The 14,759-nt window shown below is 41.4% G+C and overlaps 1 protein-coding gene across 2 annotated transcripts in view; it reads right to left on the reverse strand.

Annotated features, from left to right (window-relative positions):
* HSF2BP (heat shock transcription factor 2 binding protein) overlaps nucleotides 1–14,759 on the reverse strand; it is a 29,574-nt gene that overhangs the window by 12,600 nt on the left and 2,215 nt on the right. Inside the window, exons 3-5 of one of the 2 annotated variants that reach the window (XM_026674028.2) lie at nucleotides 12,485–12,588; nucleotides 6,700–6,849; nucleotides 2,050–2,188 (exon numbers count right to left, since the gene is read on the reverse strand). In XM_026674028.2, coding sequence (XP_026529813.2) covers nucleotides 2,050–2,188; nucleotides 6,700–6,849; nucleotides 12,485–12,588 — 393 coding nt within the window. The remainder of the gene's footprint in view (nucleotides 1–2,049; nucleotides 2,189–6,699; nucleotides 6,850–12,484; nucleotides 12,589–14,759) is intronic. The other variant, XM_087966796.1, reaches the window with a different exon arrangement.

Raw genomic sequence — 14,759 nt, forward strand, 5'->3', positions numbered from 1 at the left:
CTAGGAAGCTCCCAACACGGACCTTGGAGGAGTGCTGCGTGCCCCTCCCATGCTTTGTTCCTTTTCTTCCTGAGCCCCAGAGCCTTAGGGGAGCAAAAACGCCTCCCCAGAGGTTCCTCTGTGGCTAAGAAGCTCCCCAAAACGGGTGGGGGCTGCAAAAAAAGCCACCCCCACCCAGTCACATGGCCACGCCCACCAAGCCACGCCCACAGAACCGGTAGTAAAAGTTTTTGAATACCACCACTGGCTCACCGCCTCCTATGTGCATGCCATGGGGATGGGGCCGAGGCGTCACTGCAGATCTAAGGCTGGCTGCAGTCCAGCCGGATGGCCACCACCAGATTGCAGATCAGCACCATGCTTGCACCAGTGTCTCCAGGCCCTGCTCCTGGCCGTTCACATGTGTGTGGTGGTGGCATCGGCACCAAGCAGAGGCAGAGGGAGGCAGGTGATGCAGACCACCAGATGTGCCTGCTCCATTCCTTGTGGCTGGGACAGGGAAAGTGGCTGCCTGGCACATCCAGCAGGTCAGATCACATGTCTCCCCCCTGTGCCTCTGCCTCAGGTTACTGCCACCACCGTGGGCCGAGCCAAGGTGAAGCAGGGGGTGGGACAGCTGGTGCCTGACATCATCAGTCTGCCAACAGGCCTAGGCCTAGGCATGCTCTACCAACTCTACTCGGCCTTTCTAGCTGCTCACTTCACCTCCTTTGGGCTGGGCGAGTTTGCTGAGTGGTGGCGACGGCAGCCCAAAGTGGGGCCAAGGTGTATTGGATGCACAAGGGGAACGCGCTTCATGTGTAGGCCAAGGGCAAGACCTGCGAAGGGGGCTGAGATGATCAGCCGTGGTCTCCAACTGCAAGCCAAAACAGACAGTGGGACAGAGTAAGCACATCTAGCCATTCACATGACGTGCCTCCGGCGCTTGGCAGACAACCACAATGCTAATCCGGCCCTCAATGAAATCAAGTTTGACACCCCTGCTTTATGCCATGTCATATGAACCACTCATAGCTACTTAGTCTTGCTAGGACTGAACCTGAATCTATTCCTCCATCCCTAACAGTCTCCAGGTAATGGGACAAGACATCCACAAATATTAATAATCCAGAATAATTATAATATGCATATGAATTCCAGTTCACAAACAATTCACCAGCAAATCATGAGAACTAATATATAGCTAATAAATAGTTGTGCTGCAGAACATCTGTATTTTAGTTTGTTTGCTTTTATTAAGTTGGGACAGTAATTTATATGAATATTATATAACTATTTAGAAATATGTTTAAAAGTATACATGGGGCTTTTATTGTTGATGGTCTAGAATTTCACCTGACATAAAACAAGGTGACTCACTTTGTTAAGAATTAATCTTAACTGGATCTGTTGGAGGAGTGCTGCATGCAACTGCTAAATTCTGTTTTCTAGATGCAAATCCTGGTTAGGACACAGAAATGAAATGGTCTTTGTCTCCCTACGTATCATTACCAAGTTTTAAAATCAACACCACTATAGAAATAAGCACATGTAACTTTGGGGAGAATTCTAAAAGTGTACAGGAAAAATATTTTGATTTCACATATAGTACATGTAACTGCCTAGAACATTTGAGATGTGGTATGTTATTATTTCTTTGATACATTATTTATACTACATTAATCACTAAAATAAAATTTGAAAGAAATGTTAAACTATATTTTGTTCAAACTATGAACAAGTTATGTTTTCTTATTTCAAAGTGAAAACTTTGATTCAATGTCGGAAATTTTGAAGATGCAGCATAGCATAATCTGAGGCAGATACTCCATAGTTTTTCTACCAGAGGGGAAAGAAGAATTATTTTATTTGTCAAATATGGTTCTGGTCAAAGTAAGTAAAGATGCATTAGTACTAAATATATTCTCAAGGAGAAAGACATTAATATGGTATGATCAGTTTTCATAAATAACATGGTTATACTAAAATAAGCTAAGTTAAAAAATAAATTTGCAGTAAGTCAACTTAAGTGATTTCTTATTATTCTATAAAATATTAGAAGTTACTTACTTGTAACAATTCCAGCCAAACCTAACACAAACTGACTTTCATCAGAATCCATATCCTGATGTTTGCTATCTTCATTTAAAGAGCAGACAAAACTCTCCATTGTTTGTCCAGCAATATTAAAAAACTTTACTGCTTGAGCCTGAAATTTCACAGAGTAAAATAACTATTTAATAAACCAACAAGTTTATAAAAACTAGCACTTCAAACAATGAAATGTAAAAGGAAACATATAGTTAAATGTTGTTCATTTTATAAGGTACTTCTTACCCTAGGACAAAGGTTTTTCTAATTATATAACATAGCAATCCAGTAGGATAAAGATTTTTTGCATAACTAGACAATTGGTGTTTATAAATATTTTTAATTTACAGCATTGGTCAACATAATTCTTCAGTTAATATATCATAAATAATTTATATTCAACACAAACTTTGGTGTACGCTACAGATGGCTTCACTGACACATTTTGAGATTTTGAACAGTTATATAATGGGTAAGAAATTTTAAAGAAGTAACAGTTTGTTGCTAAGAAAACAAATCTTGCAATAAGCAGTCTAAGTTACTACAGTACAGATAACTTTGTATTATGATAAATTATTAGTCTTTAAGACAGTCCAATTTCAAGGTTTAAAAACAATGTTAAAACAACCATTCGTGCTTGTTAGGGATAGCAGCAGGTTTTTTAAAATAAATCTAGAGAAGACTAAAACATGACAAATGGTTTTCAGACTAAAACATATGATGAACAGTTGTAGGATTTGGGTTTGGCAACTCTAGAGAAATGGATTGGGGGGACACAATAGCAGTATTCCAATATTCCATGACCTTCCATGAGATGTGCCATCATCAGATAACTGAGTTGGCTGTCAGTGAGAAATCCTATCAGTGGCTGGAAAGGGCTAGAATAAAAGACAGCATGAAAGCCCTGAGCACAGCTGCACAAGTACAAGCTCTAAGAACCAGATCCATAGAAGCAATAAGGGAATAAGATGCAAGCAGGAGCAGGAAATACTGAATGGCACAACCAAGTAGGTGGCATTGTGTACAAGAACATCTGCACTGTGTATGGGATAGACCAGGGCTGTCAAATTCGCGGCCCGCGGCCCAGATGCATCACACGCTGGCCACACCCATGCCCGGTTTAGCGAAGGGGGGAAAAGTTGTGATACATCACATGACGACACGACATTTATATGTATGGTATTCAGCTTTGTTCGGGTATTTTCCCACGTCATTATAGTTGTGCTTTTAAAGTTGTAGCAACGTTTCGGCAGACGAACACTATACAGAAGCCTGATGATGGCAGATGAAATTCTGCCGAAACGTTGCTACAACTTTAAAAGCACAACTATAATGATATATATATATATATATATAAAATCAGATTCCACATGGTATTCCCTTTCCTCTATTACATTCTAAGTCATATATTTATTCCAAAAACCTTTACATAGTAAATTTATTTTTCCCATTTTAATCCATTCAATTATTTTTAAAGGCAAATAGTAGTTTATCCATTTCAATTCTCATACTCCATTTTTACTTTATTATCACATTACTAAATATTAATTAATATTCTTATAGTAAATTCTCATTTCCATATCTATTTCAGGTTAGACTTGTATCTAGTTTAACAATAATTCTTAATGTAATGTCAATTCCAATATTTTCCATTTTTATATCTATATTCTTAAATACCACAATACATTTCCACGCAGAACCTCTTTTCCTAATCATCTACTATCCATCGTCTTTAATCCTCCTGACTATATAATTTCTTCTCATCTTTGCTTGCTTTTTATTTTCTATCATTTTTTTTGGTCCTTTCCCTTTATTTCCCTTCTTGTCCCTATTATTTTCTTGATTTCTTGCTCCAGCTATGTTTTGTCCCCCTTCCTCTTCTGATCTCTCCTCTGTGATTCCCTCTTCTGTTGTTTCCTCTTCCTTTGTTTAACCTTCCAAGCAATTCCCCCTTTATCACATCGCCTTAAAATTTTAATCTTAACTCCTTTTTTAATCCTGTCTTAATGTCCGTTGCTCCACTTGTTCTTTAAGGCTGATTTCTTCTTTGTTTAACTCCTCCCCCTCTGGCTCTCTTTGTTCTTCTTTGATTTGCATCGCCATTTCCAGTTTTTCTAATATAATACACCATAATTCCAATTTTTTTTCATCATTTTCTTCACTTTGCAATTCTGACCTTATTTCCAGGGGTGGGTTTCTACCGGTTCTGTCCACCTCTGTAGAACCGGTAGCTCTGAAGAGCAGCAGACATATAACTGGTTCTATGCCTGCTGATATTTTTGCCCACCCACCCGGGCTCTTACCTGATCTTTATTTCCTGATTTTTCAACTTCAGCTGCCGAACGAGGCACAACTGCAGTTAAAAAAGCAGGAAAAGAGGGCTGTTTCAAAGGCTGCTTCTCTGCATTCAGCATGCTGATGACGATTTACAGGCGCGCTCTCGCAGCGTGCAGGGAAGCACATCATAAATCACCAAACCTCGTAAATCCCGAACCAGTAGTTAACCCTGTCATATCCCACCCCTGCTTATTTCCATACACATTCCAATCATTTTGTGCACTTCTTCTTTTCCTTCTTTAATATTTGTATCCAGTAGTTTATTTCAACTAGCGTCTTTTATATTTAATTTGAACAGTCAATGCCTATAAGTCTTTATTTCTCAGTTCCATTAAATTTGCTTCTTTTCAAACTCCTTTCACAGCCAACAATCAATTCCAGAGTAAGATCTTCATATATCCCTTTACTGTACTGTTTTAACATTCCACTTTTCAGGGGGTTTGTTATAATAAAATTCCATTTATTTCATTTCATGTTCTAGTCTTAAATTGAGCAAGCACTTTTCAAAAAGTCAATGATTTTTTTTCCTTTACCATTAGGTGGCACTCTTAATTCAGTTCAATTTTCCACCTTTTATTTTTTGCTTTTTGAAGCTTTTATTAATTTCGCTAATTTCCAATTATTAGCTATTATTCCTTTTTAATAGTCAATTCCAGCATTTAAAATGCTTATTCAGTGTCAAAATCCAAGTAGTTATCCATTTCAATTTCCAAGTCTGTTATAGTTAAACATTTTCCTCTGTTTTTTTCAAATCCAATTTAAATTCTTTTCAAGTCCAAAGTCCAATTTCTTGAATTTCCAATTTTCCTCTCTCTCTTCAGTCGCCACTTCTACAATCTTTATAATAACTCTTCCCTTTAATTCCGGAGTTACCATTTAATTTCCAGATATCTTGCCTGGTCCACATACTGTTCACAGCTTCACTGCTCCAGCACAACCTTATTTCCTGGTCAGTCTTTTGTCTTCAGGGTGGCCATTTTAGACCACCACTACAGCCCATCTTCAGTGGGAGTGTTCCTAGCAAGGGAGGGGAGATGTGGTTCCCCTCGACGCAGCAGGTGGTCTCCCCCTTTTTCACCACCCCTACAAGGTGGCTCCAGCCCTGTTTGGGATCCTCCAATGGGTAGAGCACAAATCAAAGCCGCGTACAATCAAGGACTCCGATCTGTCTTCGATGGAAGTGCCACCGAAATTCCAAATCTGACAACAGGCAAACTAACCAAACATGATAGCAGACAATAGACAATAGCAGTGGTGATAGATGTAGCTGTGCTAAGCAGCAACATCAGGAACGAGTATGAGAAGCTGGAGAAATACCAGGGTCCAAAGAAGAAACGAGAGGATATGGAATGTAAAGACCAAGTGGCCTCACCACTGATAGGATCTTTATCCAGTCTTGGTACATCTGCTCAACAGAAATTAGAGGATCTTGCAGCAGTAACTCATATCCTCACCAAATGTCTGGATTATAATGAACTCTATATAGAGCCCTTTTTGAGAATTACTCAGAAACTGCAATTGATACGAATTATGATAGTCTACCAACCAGATATTACTGAGAACACATTACATCTATGCTGTATTGGTTGTCCATGATTTTCTGGATTTGACTTATAAAGCTGTATATAGTTTGGGAACTATCTACTACATGATCATCTTCTCCAAACAGAATTGATCTATCTTAGAAATTTGTTGTTTCTCATTTTCATAAAAGTGAGAATGACAGTTTCAGGCCAGATATTTGTTACAACACCAAACTTATGGAATAGCCTTCCCTTAGAAGCTAATGTGCCCCATTCATAGAAGCATTCCTGAAGATGGTAAAGACAGATTTTTTTCTAGATATCAGTTAGAAGTAGTTAACACGTTATTAGTTATTTATTATTTAATCTGGTTCCATCTGTATCTGCTTAATAAGTATTTAAAATTTCTGCTTATTTCTTTTGCATCTGAGTATTCAACTGATAACATATACAAAAAACAAATTTAATTCCTAAATATGTCTTCTAAATTTCTCCATTTACTTTAACATTATTAAGGGACAATTTAAATTCTACCAATCTTGTTGACTAAGTTTGGACCAATATTTGGCCTCAAATGGAATAAATTTACCATAATGTAGACTCTAGAAAGTCTTCAGCAAATATGTCACGTTTGACTATAGTGTGCTAATTCCAATTAGATTGAGAAAAAGAGTAAGCTCTTTTAAAAAGGATTTTAACAAGGCTGGTAGTGATTTCATCTTCCAAAAGTGATTAAATGATTTAATATCCCCAAAATGGCTAAACTTACACTTCCTAGAATATTTTTAACTGCATCTTCATTATTAGAAACACTCCATAATAATGAGCATACTGCTGCACCCATTTCTGTACAATATTCAGCTTGTTGTAATAATTGTTGCTTTGCATCATTCAGCTGCTGTCGAATATTTAATTTTTCCTGAAAATAATCAAAATATAAAGAGGTGATCAGTAGTATAAATTATAGTTTTCAGATAGTTCTAATGTTTTGCAAGAAATTGCAAAAAAATCTCTTAGCAAATTTAAATAACAATTACCGTATTTTTTGGACTGTAAGACACACTGGACATAAGACGCACCTAGGTTTAGAGGAGAAAATCAAGAAAAAAATAGTTTTTTGCCATTTTTACCCTCCCCAACGGGGAGGCCAAAAACAGGATGCATAGAAGCCTCCGGAAGGCAAAAACAGGCCCATTTTGGGCCTGCACAGTGCTTCTGGACGCCGGGGAGGGCAAAAACAGGATGTACGGAACAGTGGTGGGATTCAAAATTTTCCATTACCAGTTCTGTGGGCATGGCTTGGTGGGCATGGCCTGGTGAGGGTGTCAAGTATGAGTCACTCACAGCCATGCCCACTCAGTCACATGGTCCCCCACCAGGCCACACCCACAGAACCCAGTAAGGGAAAAAAATTATTTCACCTATTTTCCACCCAGGCCTGGCCTAATCTGTCAAAGGCCTCCTCCTGCATGCCACCCGCTCTCCCTTCACAAGTCACACATGTTGCCATTTCCCCTCCTTCAGATGCCCTGGCCCTAGCCCCACTTCCTCCCCCACAACCACCTCTTCCTTTGGGCTTACTTTCCTCCCGCAGCAGCTGGTGGCAGAGGGGAAGGCAAGTTCTATTTTTTTAGTGCGATTGTGAGAAGCCTCCCAGGCCGCTGCAGTGCTGTCACTGTCCTGTCAAAGAACAGGGGGGCAACAGCAGAGGTTTTTTGGCACGTTCGAGACCTCCAGTAGTTTTCCGCACAAGAAGCCTCGAGCTAGCCGCTGCTGCCAGCTTGGTTCCGGCTGGCAAAGAGGCAGCAACTGGGAGGCTTCTCAAACTGAAAAAAAGACGAAGCAGCTGCAGGCTTCTTGCCACGAAAATTACTGACTTCTGGCTCCGCTCCACTTCTCCAACATGCTACCGCCATTGGCCTGTTCTATGCACCGGCCACCTGCACGCACCCCATTGCCTGCTGCACCGCTCCACTAGGACTTGCCCGGGCAAGTCCCTCAGGCACAGTGGCAGCAAGTAATGGGGTACGCGCAGGTGGCTGGCGCATAGAACAGGCCGGTAGCAGTGGCACGTTGGAGAAGTGGAATGAAGCCAGAAATCAGTAATTTTTGCTGCAAGAAGCCTGCAGCCGCTGTTCTTTTCTCAGTGCAGCTAGACTCCAGCCGAATCTGAAAAAAACATGCGGCAGCTGCAGGCATCTCGCGAGAAAGGGAGCAAGATTTGGGCTAGTGGGGAGCCCAGTGGCAATGATGGCTCATCCCTGGCTTGCCTTTCCTGCAAGCCAGCCGCAGGAGGAAGGTAAGGTTGCAGCCATGGGACGACGAAAGAGGCAGTCGTGGGGAAGGAAGCGGGGAGATTAAGAGCCAGGGCCTCTGAAGGTGGGGAAACGGGGTGACGTGTCACGCTTAAGGAAGAGCGGGTGGTGAGCAGGTGGCGGCTCTGGGGCAAGGCCAGAGCTTGGGATTTGTGTGTTCCCTGATCCGGCTGAGGTGGGTGGTTAATAGGTGGACTGCTGGGGCAAGTCTGGAGCTGGGGAATGGAGCATTCCCTGACCTGGTTGAGGCAGACAGCAAGGGGGTGGTGGCTCCGGGGCAAGGCCAAAGCCAGGGAATCACATGTTGTCTGACCCAGCCAAGGCAGGCAATGGCTTCAGGGCCTTGGGGAATGGCACGTCCCTGGGGCCCCAGCCTCTGACCCAAGGCAAAGGTTGAGCAGGCATCATGCATTGCTTACCTTTGGTGAGATGAGATGAGCTGAGCGGGCATCAGCAAGGCAACTGGCGAGGTGATAAGCTGGGCCATGTGGCAAAGGCAACATATATAGGGCGGGGGTGGATGAGGCGATTATCGAGTGGCTGGAAGGGGCAAGCGAGCATCAAGTGGCCAAAAGGGGTGAGTGAGTGGCGACTGGGTGACTGGGCAGGGGTCATGGCCAGCCAGAAGTCACTACCGGTTCAGCGACTAGGCCAAATTGCTACTACCGGTTCACCCAAACCAGTGAGAACCGGCTAGATACCACCTCTGGCACAGAGGGTTTGGGACCCCAAAACAAGTCTATTTTTGGCCAGCAGAGTGCTTCTGGATGCCGGGGAAGGCAAAAACAGGACACACAGAAGGTTCGGGAGGCCAAAAGCAGTCCCATATTCGCTCTATGAAACGCACAGACATTTCCACCCACTTTTTTAGGGGGGAAAAGTGCGTCTTATAGTCTGAAAAATACGGTATTTAAGTTTGGCTGCTGAGAACCTTAAATGCTTTCATACTGCATGTTAGAAAGAGAGTATAAGAAGCAAGTTAGACTTGACCAAGTTTACTGTATTATATCAGGGGTGTCAAACTCAATTTCATTGAGGGCCGCATCAGGATTGTAGTTGACTTTGGGGGCCTGGGGTGGGCGTGACCAGGGTGGGTATGGCCAGGGTGGGCATGGCTAGCTCCCACTGTTGCTGTGCTTGCTCTCCTTGGCCAGGTTGCTCAGGGTGTGTGTAGGAAGGCAAAGTGTGTGGGTCAGAGGGAGGCCCACTTCATCTCCTTGCGAGGAGGCCTGGCTTTGTAACCAAAGCATCCTCAGTGATAAGATGGGAGACCACCAGGAGAGGTCAGGAGGAGGGGACAAGCGGATGGCAAAAGGCAGAAGAGCTGCTGGTGGCCGTGCTAAGGCAGGATTTACCTCAGAACCTCACTCTCATTATAATCTTCCTTCCTTCCCTCCCTTTTTCCTTCCCTCTTCATTCTTTCTTTCTTCTTCCTTCCCCTCTTTCTTTTTCCTTCCTTGCTCTCTTCCCCTCTTTCCTTGTCCTGTTTTCCCCACTGAAAATAGCTATTTGCAACACACAAGGAGGGGATACTTTCCTAAGAGATCACAATTCAAGAATACCAATGTGCACATAAGATATCTCAGGGTGGGGAAGGCCATGGAGGGGCCTAGTGATAGATTGATCCCTCAAGGCCTCCCTAACCCAGTAAGATACTGAGGAAGCACTCAGCAAGGAAGCACTGTGGCACCAGGCCCTTCACATCCACGTCCAGCCAACCAGAGTTCGCTGCACCGGGGTACAAATGAGACCCTGTCTTGTGGAGCCTGCTGCCACTTGGGCAGGCAGCATGATGAGGAAGAGAAGAATGGTGAAGCTTTGTGCCAGCCAGCAGGGAGCAGATCAGGCAGTGCAGGTTGACTGGTTGGGGAGGGGGCAATCATTAGGTGGCTGCCACCTCCAGCAGCTTAAACACCCCAACTGAAGCTGGAGTTCACCATACTGGGGGAGAAATGAGAGGCCCTGCTGTCTAACAGAGCCGACTGCTGCTTCAGTGGGAAGGACGAGGAGAAAAACAGGTGGCTCCTATCCCCCACTGCCACCACCAGCAGCTTAAATGCCCCAACCAAAGCAGGCAGGCTCTCACATACACATATACACACACACAGTGTTTGTCTTGCTGCGGTAGCAGTTGTGGCATTTCAATGCATGGCTGGCGGGATGTTCAGGTAAGCTAATGGGTGTGGGGAGGCAGCTCCGCACCCCCCTGCCTAGCTTCATACTCCACCCCCACCCCCACCTCACTGCTCAGGTGGCTTCTGTCACCCGCGCCACTGCCAGCAGCTGGGGTGCCCCAACTAAAACAGGGCTCGTACACTCTCTCTCTCATACACAGAGAGAGAGAGTTTGGAGAGCCCCTCTCTCTGTCTCGCTGCAGCTGCGGCACTTCAGTGCCTGGCTGGTGGGGTACTCAGATAAACCGGTGCAGCCCAAATCTAGAAACCTTAATTTATCCAAGCTAAGTCTCTCTGAAAAGGAAGCTAGGCAAGGAAACAAAAATCTTGGGTGACAGAAGACAGGAAATAATTCTCTTCATCTGTAAATATAGATAGCTCTCAACTTATGACCACAATCAGGACCACAATGCTACCCCTAAGTGATAAAGTCATTGAGTGAATTGTGCCCAATTTTACAACCTTTTATGCCATGGTTGGTAAGCAAATTGTGCCCCCACAATTGACTTTGCTTGTTGGAAGCCTCCTGAGAAGGTTGCAAATGACAATCACATGACCCAAGGACAGTGCAATTGTTATAAATACATGCTGGTTGCCAAACACTGAAATTTTGATCATGTGACTACAGGGGGTTTGTGACAGTTGTACGTGTGAGGGCCAGTTGTAACTATTTTTTATAGCACTGTCATAACTTTGAACAGTTGTTAAATGAATGTTGTAAATTGAGGATTACCTGTACTTTTAAATAATAAAAATAGATTTCCACCTCCATATATAAACAGAGGATAAGTCAACCATCATATTCAGTTTGGATACAAAATAATAAAACAAAGGCAATAAACTAAAATAAAACTTATAATTCAGATCGTTTATGATCTTTAAAGAAAGGCAATGCAAACCTGAAACTCATTATATTATTTGTGATTACTTCAAATATATATACCTATACTGTGTCTGATGTTGCTTAACTTACAGAGAAGACTTCAATATGTTCATCAGCAATTCTTTCCAGTTTTATACATCACTACTTCAAAGAGTTAACAGAAAAAGGAACAAGTTTCTGCAATCTTCTGTGACTTAAACCAAAGAAATGTTTTCTGCTCATCAGTGCACACACACCTTCCTAGAGAAATGGGCAGTCTTGTATCTGATATCACAATGAATTTTTGGCTGATTCATTAAAGAATTGTTAAAAACGTTCTATTTGATTCGCATGCAGAGGGTACTTGCAGAAGTATGCAAGAACATCTGAGAACCTCTGACATTTTATCAGCCATGCAACCTGGAAATAAGGAAAGTTGTACACCAACATGTGCAAAGACATTAGATTGGTGAAAACTGATTAACTATAGGCAGAAATTTCTGATGGAAAGTGGAAATAACATAACAATGAAATTATGTAGATGTCATCTCTTTGAATCTCTTTGGACTTCTCTAGATATACATATACATGGGATTTGCATCTCAAATCTATATGAGAAAATAGAACAATCATGCTAGAAAAAAATATCTAATACGAGAATTTCTTTAGTACAGTTACTTTTAGTTGTTTACTAATATTCCCTCATACAAAATATCTTTGGTTATTTGATTGTCATGCTAATCTGACAATAAGCATGTTTCACCTTATTAAAAGAGCAATTCTATGAGCAAAATATTGGCACATATTGTCTCTCACATAACTTTAGCCTATCTGTGTATATTAAGATATATATTCTCTGATTTCTAAAAGGTAGAGAAATACAGGAAAACAAATACAGAACTGGAAAGTAAAAGACTGAACTTTTAACCTTATTTGCCAATAGCTGGTGTATAGTAATTAAGGTATTTGTCTATGACAAAGCAGATCCATGATCCAGTCCATCATTAGCCATGAAAATTCACTGGCTGAGTTTGCGCCAGTCATTCTCAAGACCACTAATCTTTTCCTAAAGGAAAAGAACATTAAGCTTCTGAAGGAGAGATAAGATGTAAATTTAAGAAATAATGATTTCAAATAAGTCCCAGCAAATGTAATAATAGTTTTTATATATAAACTGGGTAATGAATAGGAATCCTCCTTTACCTTTCTTTCTCTCACACAGTCTGCCTGGGCTGCTTCCAAGCGAGCTTTATAGTGTTCACAATCCATTCTCAATTCTTCCAGTTCATTACCTTTCTTTTCTACAACTAAAAATGGAGGACCACAAGCAAAACAAATCAAGTCATTCAAATACTACCACTCAAACTATAATGAAAGTAACAAATATGGTAAAAGGCTTGAAAACCAAATCCTTCAAGGACAGGTTGAAGTACCGCATATACTATATTTTTAACCTTCAGACTCAGAGGTAAAAGATAATATGTTAGACATCTTCAAATATTTGAAAACCAGTTGTATATAAGACAAAGCAGTTGTATTTTCTTGTGTGTACTTCAACTAATAAATTCAACTTATAAAACAGACCTTTTTCTTAAACTTTATTGAGAACTCAATTTGTATAAGCTGTTTGACTGAGAAACATGATACCTGATAAATTAATGGATCATTCTTAGAGATTTTCAAATAGTGACTATAAGGTCACCTATTCAGTATGGCTTAGTAGGACTCTGTAAGTATATACATTTGGTAAACAAACAGAAGCTAGACCACTGATTCTGTGATTTTCAACATTTAATTATCTTACAAACCACTTTGGGGGGGGGGAGAACAAAAATAAAGGATTTTTTAATATGCTCTCAAATATAAACAACTAACATCAGGAAAATGATGTTGACAAGTCCTGCGAAAACAGGATAATCATAGACTAGCGCATATTCTAGACCAGCAGTAGCCAACTGGTGGGCCGTGAGAAAATTTTGGTGGGCCACAGAGAAATTTCACCCCCAGAGCACCTCCCCAAAGCAATTAATCCAGGCTGCGCAGAAACACAAGGCTGCACAGCCCACATGGCCTGCGGGAACCCTCCCCGCCCACTCACTCATTACTCGGCAAACTTGCCTGCTAAATTGCTGTTTTTCCTTTTTCCGACCATCATCTGTTCTGCTGTGCCGGGAGATTTAGATTAGATTTCTTGCTTTCTAACTAGTCTTTAGATCTTCAGCTCTGCTTTTAGGCATAGCCAAACCTCCCTTAGGACTGAAGGTTCTATTATTCAGTGCAGACTCACGGCAAGCAAATTTGAGAGACTGAGCTAGCCGATGGCAGATAGATATTTCACTGAATGATTCTGTGAGCAACTCAAACTACCTGCCTGATTTTGGGTAAAAGTTGCTCTTTTTTAAATAAAAAATTCAATATTTACATACATGGTGTGTTAATTTTGTGAGTTTGCTTGCAAGCAAATTTTATGTGACAGACTGAGCTAGCCAATGACAGATAGATCACTGAATGATTCTGTGAGCAACTCAATCTGCCTGCCTGATTTTGAGTAAAAGTTGCTCTTTTTTTAATAAAAAAATTCAATATTTACATACACGGTGTGTTGTGAGTTAATTTTGTGAGTTTGCTTGCTAGCAAATTTTATGAGTTTGCTTGCAAGCAAATTTTATGTGACAGACTGAGCTAGCCAATGGCAGATAGATCTCTGAATGAATCTGTGATTCTGTGAACAACTCAATCTGCCTGCCTGCTTTGCCTGATTTTGGGTAAAAGTTGCTTTTTTTATAAAAAATTCAATATTTATATAAATATTTATAATATTTACATACAAGCCATGCCCAGCCAGTCACATGACTATCAAGCCACACCCACAAATTAGGCCACACCCACAGAACCGATTAGTGGTCCCTGGGATTTAAAATTATGAGTTTGGTGTCCGAGGTCCAAAAGGTTGGCGACCCCTGTTCTAGACTATCAGTCTGAATCCATAATGTCATGGATTCACAGCCGTGGTCGCATAGTGGTTAAAATGCAGTATTGCAGGCTGATTCTGCCCACTGCCAGGAACGGCTCAAGGTTGACTCAGCTTTCTTCCTTCCGAGGTTGATAAATATAAATATATACCTCTTACAGAGTGCTGTAAAGCACTATGAAGTAGTATGTAAGTCTAAGTGCTATTGCTATGGTTATTATATTTGGCTCAGATAGGCAGCAAATAATTATGTCTCCTCTCTTTCGCTCAGAAACCGCAAGAATATGAACAGTAGTACTGAGGCTGAAGTGACTAGATCAGATATGATCAAGAGTAAGGAAGGAAAAGTAACTGTACAGTTCCTCTTTAATTTCAACTTTTAACTGCTTACTGCTATGTATCTTTCTTTTGCTTCCACAAATTCCCAGTGGAAGGCATAATGCAGTTCAAGTTGTAAAGTCACAATTTTAGTTTCTGTCATAAAAAGACCACTTGGTAGGGAAAAAA

The sequence above is a fragment of the Notechis scutatus genome, chromosome 5, assembly GCF_049901735.1.
Source record: "Notechis scutatus isolate UNSWTSFEM ecotype Mainland chromosome 5, rNotScu1.2, whole genome shotgun sequence".
Classification (NCBI taxonomy): Eukaryota; Metazoa; Chordata; class Lepidosauria; order Squamata; family Elapidae; genus Notechis; species Notechis scutatus.